Source organism: Harmonia axyridis, chromosome 3 (genome assembly GCF_914767665.1).
Source record: "Harmonia axyridis chromosome 3, icHarAxyr1.1, whole genome shotgun sequence".
Taxonomy (NCBI): domain Eukaryota; kingdom Metazoa; phylum Arthropoda; class Insecta; order Coleoptera; family Coccinellidae; genus Harmonia; species Harmonia axyridis.
Window position 1 is genome coordinate 27,539,947 of NC_059503.1, and position 14,289 is coordinate 27,554,235.

Sequence of the window (14,289 nt, forward strand, 5' to 3'; positions counted from 1 at the left end):
TTCTCTGAACCACTGACCATCAACACACACCGCCTGAAGCCTATTGCTCAAGAAAGACTTAATGAGTTTGATGCTGATGCTGTCAAATTTATGAAATTCTAGTTTTTCAAGGAGAGCAGAATGAAGCACGCAGTCAAAAGCCTTTGTCGAATCAAGAAATAAAGAAAAGGAGTAAAGACCTAACTCGAAACACTCAATCAACACTCAATTGTTGTATAATCAACAAAATGGAGAATGGCATCAATGGTACTTCTTTTTTTGCGGAATCCGTATTGTGATTCTGAAAACAGCTTATTAATTCAAAGTACTGAACAATTTGATTGCAAACAATCTTCTCGATAATTTTTGAGAAAACGGGCACAAGTGATATGGGTCGATAGTTTGATACGTCATTGGAGTCGCCCTTCTTGAACAAAGGAATAGTCTTCGAAATCTTCAAACAGTCAGGGAATATCCCTTCACGCAGACTTCTATTTATCATTCGAGTCATTGGGGAAACAATAGTATCTACATTTTTTTTGATAAGTGACACAGATAGGCCATAGAAATCTCTCGATCTGCAATTTTTTAAAGAAAGTATTACATCCCTTACTTGGATGTTTGAGACCTCCTCAAGCCTAAAACCAATATTATTAGGGATTCTTTTAAGAAAATGTTCTTTTACGTCATTGACATAATTGATAGAATTGACCAGTATATAGAATAATAAACATGCATAGAGGGAGTGTACGCAATTTAAACATGTCCCCAACATGGTTAGGTTAGGTTGTCGGATTGTGATATATTTTCAAATCCACAATTTTACTATTCGTTATGAATGTATATTATATTGAATCAAATATATTTATTTGAGTGATTTTCAATTGATAATGCAAATTTGAATATTTGGAATCCAATTTTTTTCTTAATTTTTAGTGAGTAGAATATTTATTATTATCTGTACTTATATGACTGCTGAAATCCAAGGTTTGGCTACTATTGCGCGCCAACTGTCAACGGTTGTTTCACGTCGTTTGAAGAGGTTGAAGTTCTTTTTCTGAATTGATCATAGATGTAGAATGGAATTGAGTGCAATGAACTGATCCACAAAAGTTAAAGGAGTTCAAAAATTTTTTTGACCGTTTCAAAAGATGCCGATTCTTATCCACCAAATGTTCATTTATGAGAAATAAAATGTTTTCTTTCTTATATATCTGAATGGATTTTTGCTCCTCATTTGATAAATTTCTCAGTTTCAGGCATGTTCTTGTCGTTGGCGTTCCTAAAAATTTTGAATCATTTGTTGTTTTACGTTCTTACAATCAACTCTGATTCATAATCTGAAAATTCATTTTGCAATAATGTCTTGACGTGAACTGATTGCGGATGAAGTGAATATGGCCAATCAGAAAGATGTTGCGAATTTCTTTCGAATTGGTGAAAGCGTAGTTTCCCGACTCAACCATCGATTTCGAGAAACTGGAAACGTTACCAAAAAGTGGACGCCCAAGATCTACCATTTCTGCACAAGATCGGTTTCTGACTTTGCCTACACGTAGAGAGCCTTCAAGTACTTGTCGAATCATGCAATAGCAGCTTTTGAACGCTTCTGGTGTTTTGGTTTCGACTGAAACAGCTCGTCGAAGACAATATACATTCCCGAAGATTTTGAAAAGGATTCCATTAACTTAAAATCATATGTGACTGCGATTTGAATGGGCCAATGAGCACGTGAATTGCAACATTCAATGAAGGTCTGTATTGTTCACAAATGAGTCGAGATGGATTGTTTTTGCATAGTCGGAGTGTTCAGGTATGGACCCATACTCTGGTGCCCAAAAATCGCATATCGGTTCAGGAAACTCATCCGTTCAGAGGTGAAACAGTTACTGTAAGGGGAGACATTTGTTTGAATGGACGTACAGAATTGTTGGTGCTACCATGAATGTGCAAATTTACATATTAACATTAACCAAGTTAATGACAACATTATTCCATTGTTTCATACTACTGTTATAGGTCAAATTTCTTGTTTTTGAACGATACTGCGTTATCCCATATAGAATAGGATCCCGATATAAAACGACCTTCACCGAGATGCTTATTTGATAAAACGTATTTTATATTTAATTTAACATGTCAATAAATCACATATGGGTTGCCTTACAAATTTTAGTCCAGAGTAGGTTTAATTAATAATAAAAAAAAAAATTTTTTTCGAGCATTTCACCGGTTTGCTTATTAGATAAATTCTATAGCAATCGAAAGTATGAAGCCCATAGAATGTGCAAACGTTAGGTTGCCTATTTTTTTCCGGTCACAACTCTCGGGTTGCCAGGTATAAACAGGTCAATCTATACTAGCATTTTGCAACGGTCTGACCATTAAATCAAAATCAATAAAATTAAAGATTATTTCATTATGAACACGGTGGTATAGGGTTGCCTGCGAAAAATCAGTCCAGAATCCCGGTTGTCGAATTTTAAAAAGTAAAATATTGCTGCGAGTGAATGTGTGCGACTGAGAGGCAGCGTGACCAGGTTGAAATATAGTGAATCTACCAAACTTGCCACAGAAATCTACTAAAAATCTGCCAACACCGTTCAGAAATCTACTAAAAATCTACATATTCTTTGACAAAATTTCACAAAATGGCGCTGCATTAGATTTTAACATTATTCAGAATACACTTTATTCTAATGTCTCTTATGGTTAAATTTTACTTCATGAATAGGATATACGGTACAGATGTGTTCAGATTCGAAAATAAAACAAGATTTTATTTCAAAATTTGAACGACAAAAAAAAGAAAAAAAACCGAACAAAAACAAATAGGATCAAAATAGCAAATATAAACAAACAAATTTATATATTTAAATAAACAAAAGGATATAAATAGAGATAAAAACTAAAATCTTTCGGATAAAAATAACATTAAATGAAGAAATGAAATACTACAGTTGAACATAAAAAAAATAATTGTAAAATCAGTATCAATCTGCAGTCCAATCATCGTCTTTAACATCCAACATAAATTTTCACTATCCATCGAATCGAGCATATTTTTTGTAGGTTGAAAACGACAACAATCACCTATCTCTTTAAGTCCTTCTTTAGCATGTTATAATAATGCTTTATGTTTATTTAGAAATCTGTGTCTATTTTTTGTTTTGATGCGGTTAATAGCCGAAAATATTCTCTTGCATTTGGCATTCGAAATCTGAAATATGCAGCCACCCAAATTTGTAGATGAAATTCCAGTAAGACATATATTTTCCACTGAATAGAATACCAAATGTGAGATAATGGTATATTTTCAACGGAAGTTTACACACCATCTGTTTTCAGTGAGGCACCCTTCGGATATTCCATCATTCTTCGTATTTATTCTCAGCCGACAGAAGTTTTATGATTTTATTATGTTTGAGTAGGTACGTTCTTCTAGAAATACGTAGAACGTAGAACGTAGAACCTCAATGTTAATGAACAATGAATTGATTCATAGAAACAGTCTAGACATCCGAATTTCCATATTCTCAATCGTCTCGGTTATATTTTTAAAACTACCAAAATCTACTAAAATCTACCAAAGGATTTCTTCCTACTAAAAACTCCATGAAAATGCGAAAAATCTACTAAAAAAGTAGATTTCTACTAAATCTGGTCACACTGTATACGAGTCTATCGCTATCCTTTTCATTTCCAAGAACAAATAGCATGCGCACTCTCTTTCTTTCACTGGACGGACTTCAAACAGCTGCTATGCTGTGTCCTCTTCTACCGCATGAGATGGTTGATTGGGACCTCTCAGTCGCACACATTCACTCGCAGTAATATTTAACTTTTTAAAATTCGACAACCGGGATTCTGGACTGATTTTTCGCAGGCAACCCTATACCACCGTGTTCATAATGAAATAATCTTTAATTTTATTGATTTTGATTAAATAGTCAGACCGTTGCAAAATGCTAGTATAGATTGACCTGTTTATACCTGGCAACCCGAGAGTTGTGACCGGAAAAAAATAGGCAACCTAACGTTTGCACATTCTATGGGCTTCATACTTTCGATTGCTATAGAATTTATCTAATAAGCAAACCGGTGAAATGTTCGAAAAAAAATTTTTTTTTAATTATTAATTAAACCTACTCTGGACTAAAATTTGTTAGGCAACCCATATGTGATATATTTATTGACATGTTGAATTAAATATAAAATACGTTTTATCAAATAAGCATTTCGGAAAAGGTCGTTTTATATCGGGATCTTAGACTAATAGTGTGAGATTTGTCGATGAAGCTCTGGAAATCCACGATATTCTGCATTTGGCCTAACTCCCTCGGTCACCAGACCTCAATTCCATTGAACACGCTTGGGATCGCTACAAAGAGCTTTAGATTCTCACCAATCACCTCATCATACGCATCAAGAACAACAACTCTGGAGAGAAATTGGCTGCTTCAACAATCTGATCGAAATTATGCAAACGCGTTGTCAAGCTATGGTTGATGTTCGATAAGGGAGTAAACATTTAGATCTATTATATTTAAAAAATTGCTGAAAAAACTAAAACTTCCTCAACTTGTGGAGCAGAATATGTCTATATGTCTATGGAATCGAATAAAATAGCATATCACTGAAATGTTTTAATTTCCGCGCGCTTCATGTCAAATTCGTTACTTCATGTTGGGGACAAAATTTGCTCACTGAAAATGACATATGCTCCCTCTATCTATTTTATTACTCTGAGGGGCTATCTGTATATCGATTGTCAAGGGAATGATTTCATAGGTAATGAGATTGTAATCGAAAATAGTTCTTTATTTAATGAATCCTTAATTCACATAATTATTATTGTGATTTCAGAAAAAATAGTAGATTACCTCGTTGTGAAACAACATTACAAAACTACAATGTTTGGTTTCCTCAACTTCACACCCCGGCAATAATTTACTTGCCAGGGATGGTAATCTTTTCCTTTTTTTTCAAATTTGATTTATCGAGGAACCTCAATTCCAAAAACTCTGTATGAAAAATAGATTTCCTCCGTTGTGCTTGGTTCAAAATGATAGCCAAAAAATTTTCTTATTATTTTTCAATATACACCTACAATAACATAAATATGCCAACAAATATAACAACATATTCAATCGACAGCTCAATCACGTTCACTTCAAAATATACAAGAACACAACAAGTACAAAATCTTGAAAAAGATCAAGAGCAAGATAGCAGTGAGGGCGTAGTGCGCGAAGAAAAGCTTCCAATATAACACCCGGCCTTTGGGGACTGTCTCCAGAGGGTCTTTCAAAAGGTAAACTCTTGTACCTCTTACGTAATAGCGGAAATAAGTATCCCAATCGAAATTTTCCATGCTGAAGGGATACTGTTGCTTATCTCCTGGGTCCATTCTTCTCCATAAGTCCTGTATATTGTTGTTAAAAAACTTCCATTCCCTGAGGGCGAAATAGGTCATCACTTCACAGAATTTGTTTATTTTCTGGTACCCTTTAACCATCCTGTGTAGAAAGTACATATTTGAGAAAATAATAAAGACAAAATCGAAATATCAATGATGACAATCCTTGAATGATAAGTAGATCTTTACGCAAAATGACATTGAGACAAGAAGGCGTAGGACACAGTAGGCTCTAGACATCCCAGAAATATGCTTTTTGGGGTTCATGAATTGCAATCAATTTTTTAAAGACAAGTTCTTCTGATCTGCTGGGTTGTAAAAAAACTACTGAACCAGTTCTTTCCGCAGGTTTTCCAATGAATTCTATCAATTTGAAAGTAAGGGAGTTATTTAACATATGCACGCATGTCAGTAAACATATAAAATTATATTTCCGCAGAATTTCGCAAATTAAACCAGAAGAAAACAATTCTGAAAAACCAAAATGGGGAAAGCACTGACATGAACTCAGGAGCGGTCGATTATTCATGCGCCAATTTCGCTGTTGAAGACCGAAGAGCTAATACAGGGTATTTGATTAAAAAACTGGACAAACTTATATAGACGTGTAAATGATACTGGGGAGAATAAATTTTGTCTTATGAGATATATATGTACCTCGTTTTCGAAGCATAAGCGAGATACAGGGTGTTCTATATTCTATTGAGTGTGATCAGTTATGTATAGCCTTTAAAATCACGATTTTTGCTAATATCAGAATATTTTTGAGTGGTCAATTCTAATAAGGTGAAGGACATTAAAAAAATCAAAATGGTGAAAAACCTGCAACGATGGAGATTTCTTTTCTCGGTTGTCAATTCGAATAATATTTTCTGAATGAACTGAATTTTCAAGATTTCTGTGAAGAAAATATTCATAAATCGAACAAAAAATTTTTTTTAGATGTCTACACTGAAAAAAATTTCACCCGAAATTAATGAAATTTTTCACGATTATAATTTGATGTTGGTGTGGTGAATTTATTTGCAAATAGATGATTCACGATGAGTGGAATGCAATGAACAATTGAACAATAAACGTTCTCAACTGAATTCGAATGAATAAATGATAAAAACATATGAATTGATCTTAGGTTTCAGATTATTCTGCCGAGTTTTGACTTTTGACTACATATAATGATCGAACAATTTGTTTTTTTTTTCTTTGATATACAGGGTGTTTCCTAAACATGCGGCAAAAATTCAGGGGGTTATTCCTTGGACTATTCTAAGAATATTTTGTCCTTTGATGATTTTTGAAAAACCTCTTTGTTTCGAAGATACAGGGCGAACAACATTTTTCATATTTTTAAAATTAATAATAGTTGAAATAAAAATGCGTACCGCACTGTGTTTACTAAGTAGGAACAATTTATTTTTAAATTTGTTTAACAACATTCCAATTACTAAAAACGGCCAGTTTTTTGACTAAAAATTGCTAATACATCACAAAACGAATTCAAATGAAAACCGTGTTTAATCTGTATTCCTTTACCATCTGCACTTATCAATTTTTAGTCAAAAAACTGGCCGTTTTTAGTAATTGGAATGTTGTTGAACAAATTTAAAAATAAATTGTACCTACTTAGTAAACACATTGCGGTACGCATTTTTATTTAAACTATTATTAATTTTAAAAATATGAAAAATGTTGTTCGCCCTGTATCTTCGAAACAAAGAGGTTTTTCAAAAATCATCCAAGGACAAAACATGCTTAAAATAGTCCAAGGAACAACCCCCTGAATTTTTTCCGCATGTTTAGGAAACACCCTGTATATGATTGAATTAAACAACCAGATGATGCGGATGAACAATTATTTAAAATTCGAATAATAGTTACAGATATCCACGATACAAAAATGTTTAAGATCAGTAAATTTGATGAAAAAAATCATTTGTGGAATTGGTTTGAATCAAAAAAAAGTATTTGGTTCGTTCTTCCAGTAATTCAGATTTCCTAGAAAAAAAGATAATGCCGCCCTTCATCATTTGCCGCCCCTCTAGAGGGGGCCCTGCAGTTTCAGCTCAGTTTCGATTCTAAAAAAAGCTTGAAAATTTGTTTTTTTTATTTAAGATTATCGAGTGAAACAATCGGATGATGCGGACGAACCATTATTTAATTCGAAGGCTCCCACTTCCAACACTAGATGATTTGATATAAAAAATGAAGAATATTATGAACTAATGGAATGTGATATGAAATAATGAAATTTCTTATATTTTTTAAAAAGGATCAGTTGTAAGTGATGAAATGGAATTGTTTTCTTATATTTTGCATTCCATTCTGAGGAATCAACATTCTGATTAGAGAATTAAAAAGAAAATAATCCAGAACCCCAAGTGGCAATGAAATTCGGCAACGTGAAGCGAACGCCGACAAGCCTGATGAGTGCATGTGTTTGTTTTAGGTGCAATAACTCGTAAACAGCACTATGAGGGGATCACGCCACATCTGGATATTTATGAGTATAATGTATAATGCGGCACCTCTGATGGTTTTTGATGTTAATTAAATTTGTCGGTATTCCTTCCTGTTGCTGCTGACTGAACTATTCTCATTCAGTCTTTTGAATTTCTACACATGTAATTTTGTTGATCAAGCTTGAAATGCCGCTCTTGAATTTTGCCGCCCTAGGCGACCGCCTACCCTGTCTACCCCCTAGCGACGGCCCTGCCTAGTAAAACAAATAACTATGATAAATGTTTTATGGAACCCACCACTCTTCTTCCACTATACTCACTTGGGTTGCCTTCCTATACATATACAAATAAAATCAATCAAATAAGCTGGAAATGTATGGAGAAAGAAACATGCTAACAATGCATGCAGACGTCCTTCCCTCATTAAAAAAGTATTGTGCCAAATTTGCTCTGTGACTGGTACATGGAATGCGTGATTCACGTTCAATTTCATAAATTCTTCTGTAAATACAATACATCATTAATTGTCGGAGGGTTTATGAGAATTGTAAAGAACCTACTCCAAGTGACGGGTGCCTCCGGTGAACTGACAATGTTGAATATAGGCTCTTCAGTGTCGTCAGGTGGAATTAGAAGACGATTTTTTCTGTAATTAATATAATTACACACTTTAGTAAACATCCCAAAGGAAGTTTTAGGTGAACAAAAATATTCATTCGTTAGCAAAGTAAAGTTTTTACAGAATTATCATATATAGGGTAGAACAGGGAGACATGACGCGGCGGGAGAGAAGACGCAATTCGATAATTCGCGTTTTTGGTTCACGCAGCGCAGACTCTTGCCGTTCGAAAAAATCAAGTTGAAAGTGAGATATACACTGATCAACAATTGCTAGGGATCACTTATGAACTTCTCTTCATTTGTATTTTTTTCAAGTTATCTCGTGGATATCTGTACATTATATGTTCTCTAAGGAAAAAGTAAAATGTTTTGAGTTGATTATATCAAAGTCTTCCTCACTTCATCGGCTCTTGTTCACAAAATCGATTATTATCTGTAGGCTGTTACAGGTGGAGTGAAAAGCAATGTGGTATTTGTTATTAAATCTGTTTTTTTCTCTCGTTCAAACACATAAGGTGACAATAATTGAAGAAATGAGAACAATATCAGCTTATCAGTCATGCCGAGAAGACGTTTGTCTCCTGTGCAACTGGACCAAATCATACGGTGGATACAGGAAGGTTTGTCCCAGCGAGAAGTGTCCCGGCGGTTGAATGTTTCGCAAAGTGTCGTGAGTCGGGCTTGGAATAGGTTCATCCAAAACGACTCAGTAGCTTATGTTCATTGGAGAGGTCGGCAGCGCAGTACAACAACTCGATAATGCCCGTCCACACCGTAGTCGTCTGGTTAATGAAGCGCTAGAAACTCATGCTATTGATAGGATGGACTGGCCAGCTCGCTCTCCAGACATGAATTGCATCGAACATGTCTGGTCTGAGATGTCTAGACAATTGTCAACCTTAGAACAACCGATCAATAACCTGGAGGACCTTTCTAACGCTTTACGGGATATTTTGACGAATTTGCCCCAACATTTTTTGAATCGTTTGATCGAAAGTATGCCTCGTAGGGTACAATGCTTGAGACGAGCTCGTGGGGGACCAATTAGGTACTAGCTTAACCGAAACTTCAGCCTTCTTGTGGTTTCATCATAAAATTTTTATGTTATTCAAACACAGAATTTTGAGTGTTCCTAATAAAGTCTTTTTTTCTCTCCAACTTTCCATTTTTTCATTCTTTTCTCAAGTGAACCATATTATCAACTGAAAATACTCTGATATCTGACTAAATTTATAATCGAATATTTCAGAAATAAATTCAGAAAAAGTAAGTGATCCCTATCAATTGTTGAGCAGTGTACTTACAAGATATTTGGTGATATATAGTTGGTAAGTACCTAAAAAGATTGCAAGGTGTTTGATCCACTATTAATTAGAAGTCCGCTAAAAGTCGACGTTCTGACGAATTCGGTTTGGAGTTGAGTTATTATAAAAGTTATATTCATTAAGCTAACTCTATCTTTCGAAATTTTTTGTAACCTAAACAGGTGGTCCCATGGATTTTGGATAGATGACGCATGATATTGAAGGACAGATGACGCATAATAGTTTTTTATTTTCAGACCCAAAATACCGACTTTTTATACTATTTTCAAAAAGAAATCCCACTTCGAGCATTCGAAAGGCCTAAGATGTATTCACGTCCCGAGATGAAAAAAAAAATGGGCGCATAAATATTTTGAGCTTTTGTCTGCACAAAACTTGACTGATTGCAGATAAAACAAAGATTGGAGAGGTAAAAAGTAGGAAACCTCAAGAAGAAAAAAATGTCAGAAAAAATAATTAGAAAAACATCCTAAAAGACATCAGAAAAAACATACCCAAGAAGTTGATGACAAACAACCTTGCTAGAATAAAACCTGAAAAACATTGGTAAGTTTTTCCTCTGAAGAAAATGGTGCGTTTTCTACAAACAATTCCATAGACGACGAAACTTTTGACGAAAATGAATGCTTAGGTTGCTTGGAGCGCTACGAAAATACCAAATCTACAGTGGAATGGATTCAGTACGTGGAGTGACGCAGGTGGCTTTATGACAACTGCACATCCTTTAAAAACTACTGTATGCTCTGTGGGAATAAAACATTTGCCGAAAAGTGAGCGTGTTATGTTGAGCCCCTTGAACATACCCAATGCGTCGTCTCACCCATGGGATGCGGGAGAGATTGCCAAAATCAGAATGTTATAATATGAAAGATTAATAACTAAACAATTATTTATGATTTTAGGACCACGATCAGTTCAAAACAGTAGATTTCCGGCTCATTTTCCAAAAGGTGTGTCATCTTTCCCTTTTTTCCTATATCATATTTTTCGAAGAATTTCGATATCTCGACGCGTCATTTTACTGAAACTGGGCTAATTAATGAAATAAATATTACAAATACTCCAGCTATAAAGCTTCGACTAGTGAATAATAATCAATTTTTCGAAAGTCCGAACTACAGAGTATATCTTTCGCAGAACGTAGTGATTTGTTTTGATTTTTCTTTGTTATTATCGACGGAATTGTTGAATTATCGAAATTTGAAATGATCTTTCTCAATAGAGGATAGAATTCGAGAGGAATTTATATGCCAATTTCTTCTCATTTCTGGCTAGGAAATCAGTTCACAAAGAAAATAAATATATTTATTTATCATCCTTCATACCTTCACCAACCAAATAAGACTCTGTGGTTCCGAAAAATAATGAAAACAAATTCTATAGCATTCACGTCCATTTTCAGAAATTGAGGACTCTGTCACAGAAATTTGGACAATAAGTGATCAGAATTTTGACATATATCTGAGCGCAGAACAAGCCTTTCTGAGCCTTTCACAAAGATTTTCAATATGAGGATCTCAATGTAGTCTTTCATCAACCAAGATGCCCAGAAACTTCACCTCATCAAATGCAAATCATCATTATGATTGAAAATGAAAAATATTTCATTATTACTCCTGATATTGAAATTCATCATTTCGATCCTTTCAGTTTCAAAGTTGGGGAGATCTTTTTTGACGAATGAATAATAAAATAAAATTAAATAAAGCTCTCTAGTCATCTCAGCTAATTCATCACAATTCTCAACTTTAATAAGTACATTCATGTCATCAGCATAAGCAATTACGAAAACATTTGGAGAAATTTGTTGCAAATAATTGAGTCGCCTAAACTATAAATAAAATTGAACCCAAGATAAATCCTTGAGGTACCCCCTTCCTGATGCGAACTCTTTCACTCCCAGTTTTCTGAATGACAACAAAATGACGTCGGTTTTCTAGATATGATGAAAAAAGATTCGTGATTGAAAATCTTGCAAAAAAGACGAGAACGCCACTGGATTAAAAGTAAAAGAGTGTCTAATGTTTTGATTTCAGAGCTTTATCGTCAGTATTAGCGGAGGTAGGTATAATTTTTTTTTCAATATCGCCATTTTTCCTAGTTTTGCTTATAACTCGAAAACAAAAGAAGGTCGCCACAAATGAATACTACTATTATTAGATTCTCAGAAAAAGAGTACGCGAATGCGGTAATAGATTTTGTCTATTATGTCTATTCATAGGTAATTTTTCTAAATTGAGATAATTTTTGATTCATAATAGATTCAAAATAAGAATTATATTTTGCCGAAAGTCTGTTATATTATTTAGAATTAAGAGTTGAAACGAAAAAGATTTGATTGATGAAAATTTCAGAATTTGAGTGACGGCAGATCCATAAATAAGCTACAGACAATAGTAGCATAGATATGACACAGATGAAAATCGTAGGCTGTAGGCCAGATTTTTTCGATGGACGATTGCGGGAGAACATTCGAACTAGGACGTCAGAATAAAAAAATTGGAAATTGTCGAGTTGAAAAAGTCTAGGATTCAAAGAGTATCATTTCAAGAGATAATTTAAAAGTGAATATAAAACGTTGGATAGAATAGAAACAAACGAAACTAAATTGAATAAAAACTAATGAATGGAAAACATAGGAAGAGAGATGTTAAATGAGATTTTTTTTTGGCTGATGAGAAAAATGAAATTCGAGAGCTGACGTCGATTTCCAATAGTTATTGAAAACCTGAAAGCATGCAGAAGCTGATTTAAACATATTATTGAAAGCTGAAAAATATAAATGAACACTAATATTCAGAACAATCGAAGAATCTACAGAATCAATATATTGGATTTTTTAAGGAAAGATTCCACGTTATTGAAAAGGACATTGAATAAAAAACCATATAAGATAAGTTCAGATAAGTAATTAGTTAAGTAATTAGTTAAGTAAGTTAGTTCATTGTTGTTTACTCAAAAAATATAGGTACATAATTCTAAATTCGAATACTCAAAATCTTAGATTTTTTCAAAATAACTGAGAGATCATATCAGTACAAATGTTCGTGATCTGAACAAGCTCAGTACCTACTTATGATAAGGTTCTAGTTTGCCAAACCAAATCTGTCTGGAATTGTACGCACCATATTTTTTTGAATATCGTATAGAGGTTATCACTTGAACCCAGGATAGCTTGGTTGCAATCTGTTCACTCTCACCACTGGTCCACTGAAGCAGTCAAAAATCGTAACGCATTAAGCTTTATATAAGTTACTTCCAACAGACAGACAAAAGCTATATGTATAGAGAGGTAGGTTGAAAACCACGAGCTATCAAGATATTTTGGTTTAAAAATCACGTCTCGAGAAAAAAAAATATTAATATAATGATGGATCAGAATCAGTACGTAACTACGTAAGAATAAGTACAGAATGTCCAGAAATGGACGTTTTCAAAACATCCCGAAAAAGTTCAGGACGTTCAGCTCAGACCTAAACAGGTCCTGAAATGGACATCCCCGAGACATCGGGTGCTATATGGGTATTCTTATTCACAGAAAAATATTTTATTGTCTTGTGACATAATCTATACACATCCTCACCTCTTAGTGACTGTATCCCAAATAACTGCTAAACCAGCGTTTATGACATAATCAGCAGGAACAAGGTCTGTAACGTTCTTGTCTCTTCCCTGCATCGTCCTCAGCCAACCTAAAGCAGCGGCTATTATCGAACCCGTGGGTCCATAATAATTGTCGATCCAACCTTTCACAGGTTCATCCACAGCAGCAATTACTGCAAAAGACAAAAGAGGCTGAATACTTATTTGACATGGTGGGACGTAGTATTACCTATCCCAGGACGAATGATGGCTATAGGCATTTTTTCAAATTCTTGGGCGACCAAGTTTTCAGCTATAGCCTTAGTGAACACGTAAGTATTTGGCCATTCGCCCAAAAGTCTGAAATTTACAATAACGTCGATGTTAATGGCATATTCTGAAAACAATTGTAGGGGACACTGGGGAGGGTTGATACAAGGGGAGGTTTGATACACGGTCAAATTTCGCACCTCGGTTCTTCAAAGAAGGCGTAATCGCGTGCAGTGCCTCTATGAGTGTGGAAATAATGTCAGTACAAATCTAGCAACGATCGCGTCACGAACAAGAGTTTTTAAGCATAAAGTGTATTTTCTACATATTCGATGTAAGAATTTGCATAACAAACGTTAGGCTTTAACTCTTCATCAACAAAAACTAACGAAATTACTTTATTCTTGATGCGGTTTTCATCGAGAACATATAGGCCAGTAGTACAGATCTTCAATCGAATATCATATCATGTTCATGACATATATTTTATAAATTTGTCTTCTAGGGAGGTTTGATACAGTCTGTGTCGGGAGGGATGATACACGTAGTTAACATCTCTATACAGGGTGTCCCGGGAAGAATGCGACCAACGAATACCATGAATTGAAGTAATCATGGAGGACCCGTATCAAGA

General features: G+C 34.5%; 1 protein-coding gene across 6 annotated transcripts in view; it reads right to left on the reverse strand.

The window, feature by feature from the left end:
* Window positions 1-5,058: 5,058 nt before the first annotated feature.
* Window positions 5,059-14,289, reverse strand: part of LOC123676759 (putative fatty acyl-CoA reductase CG5065) — a 31,318-nt gene continuing 22,087 nt past the window's right edge. For 5 of the 6 annotated variants that reach the window (XM_045612937.1, XM_045612935.1, XM_045612934.1 and 2 more), the window contains exons 5-9: window positions 13,636-13,745; window positions 13,387-13,579; window positions 8,418-8,503; window positions 8,178-8,358; window positions 5,059-5,498 (exon numbers count right to left, since the gene is read on the reverse strand). In XM_045612937.1, the coding sequence (XP_045468893.1) occupies window positions 5,153-5,498; window positions 8,178-8,358; window positions 8,418-8,503; window positions 13,387-13,579; window positions 13,636-13,745 (916 nt within the window). In that variant the 3' untranslated portion in view covers window positions 5,059-5,152. The remainder of the gene's footprint in view (window positions 5,499-8,177; window positions 8,359-8,417; window positions 8,504-13,386; window positions 13,580-13,635; window positions 13,746-14,289) is intronic. The other variant, XM_045612939.1, reaches the window with a different exon arrangement.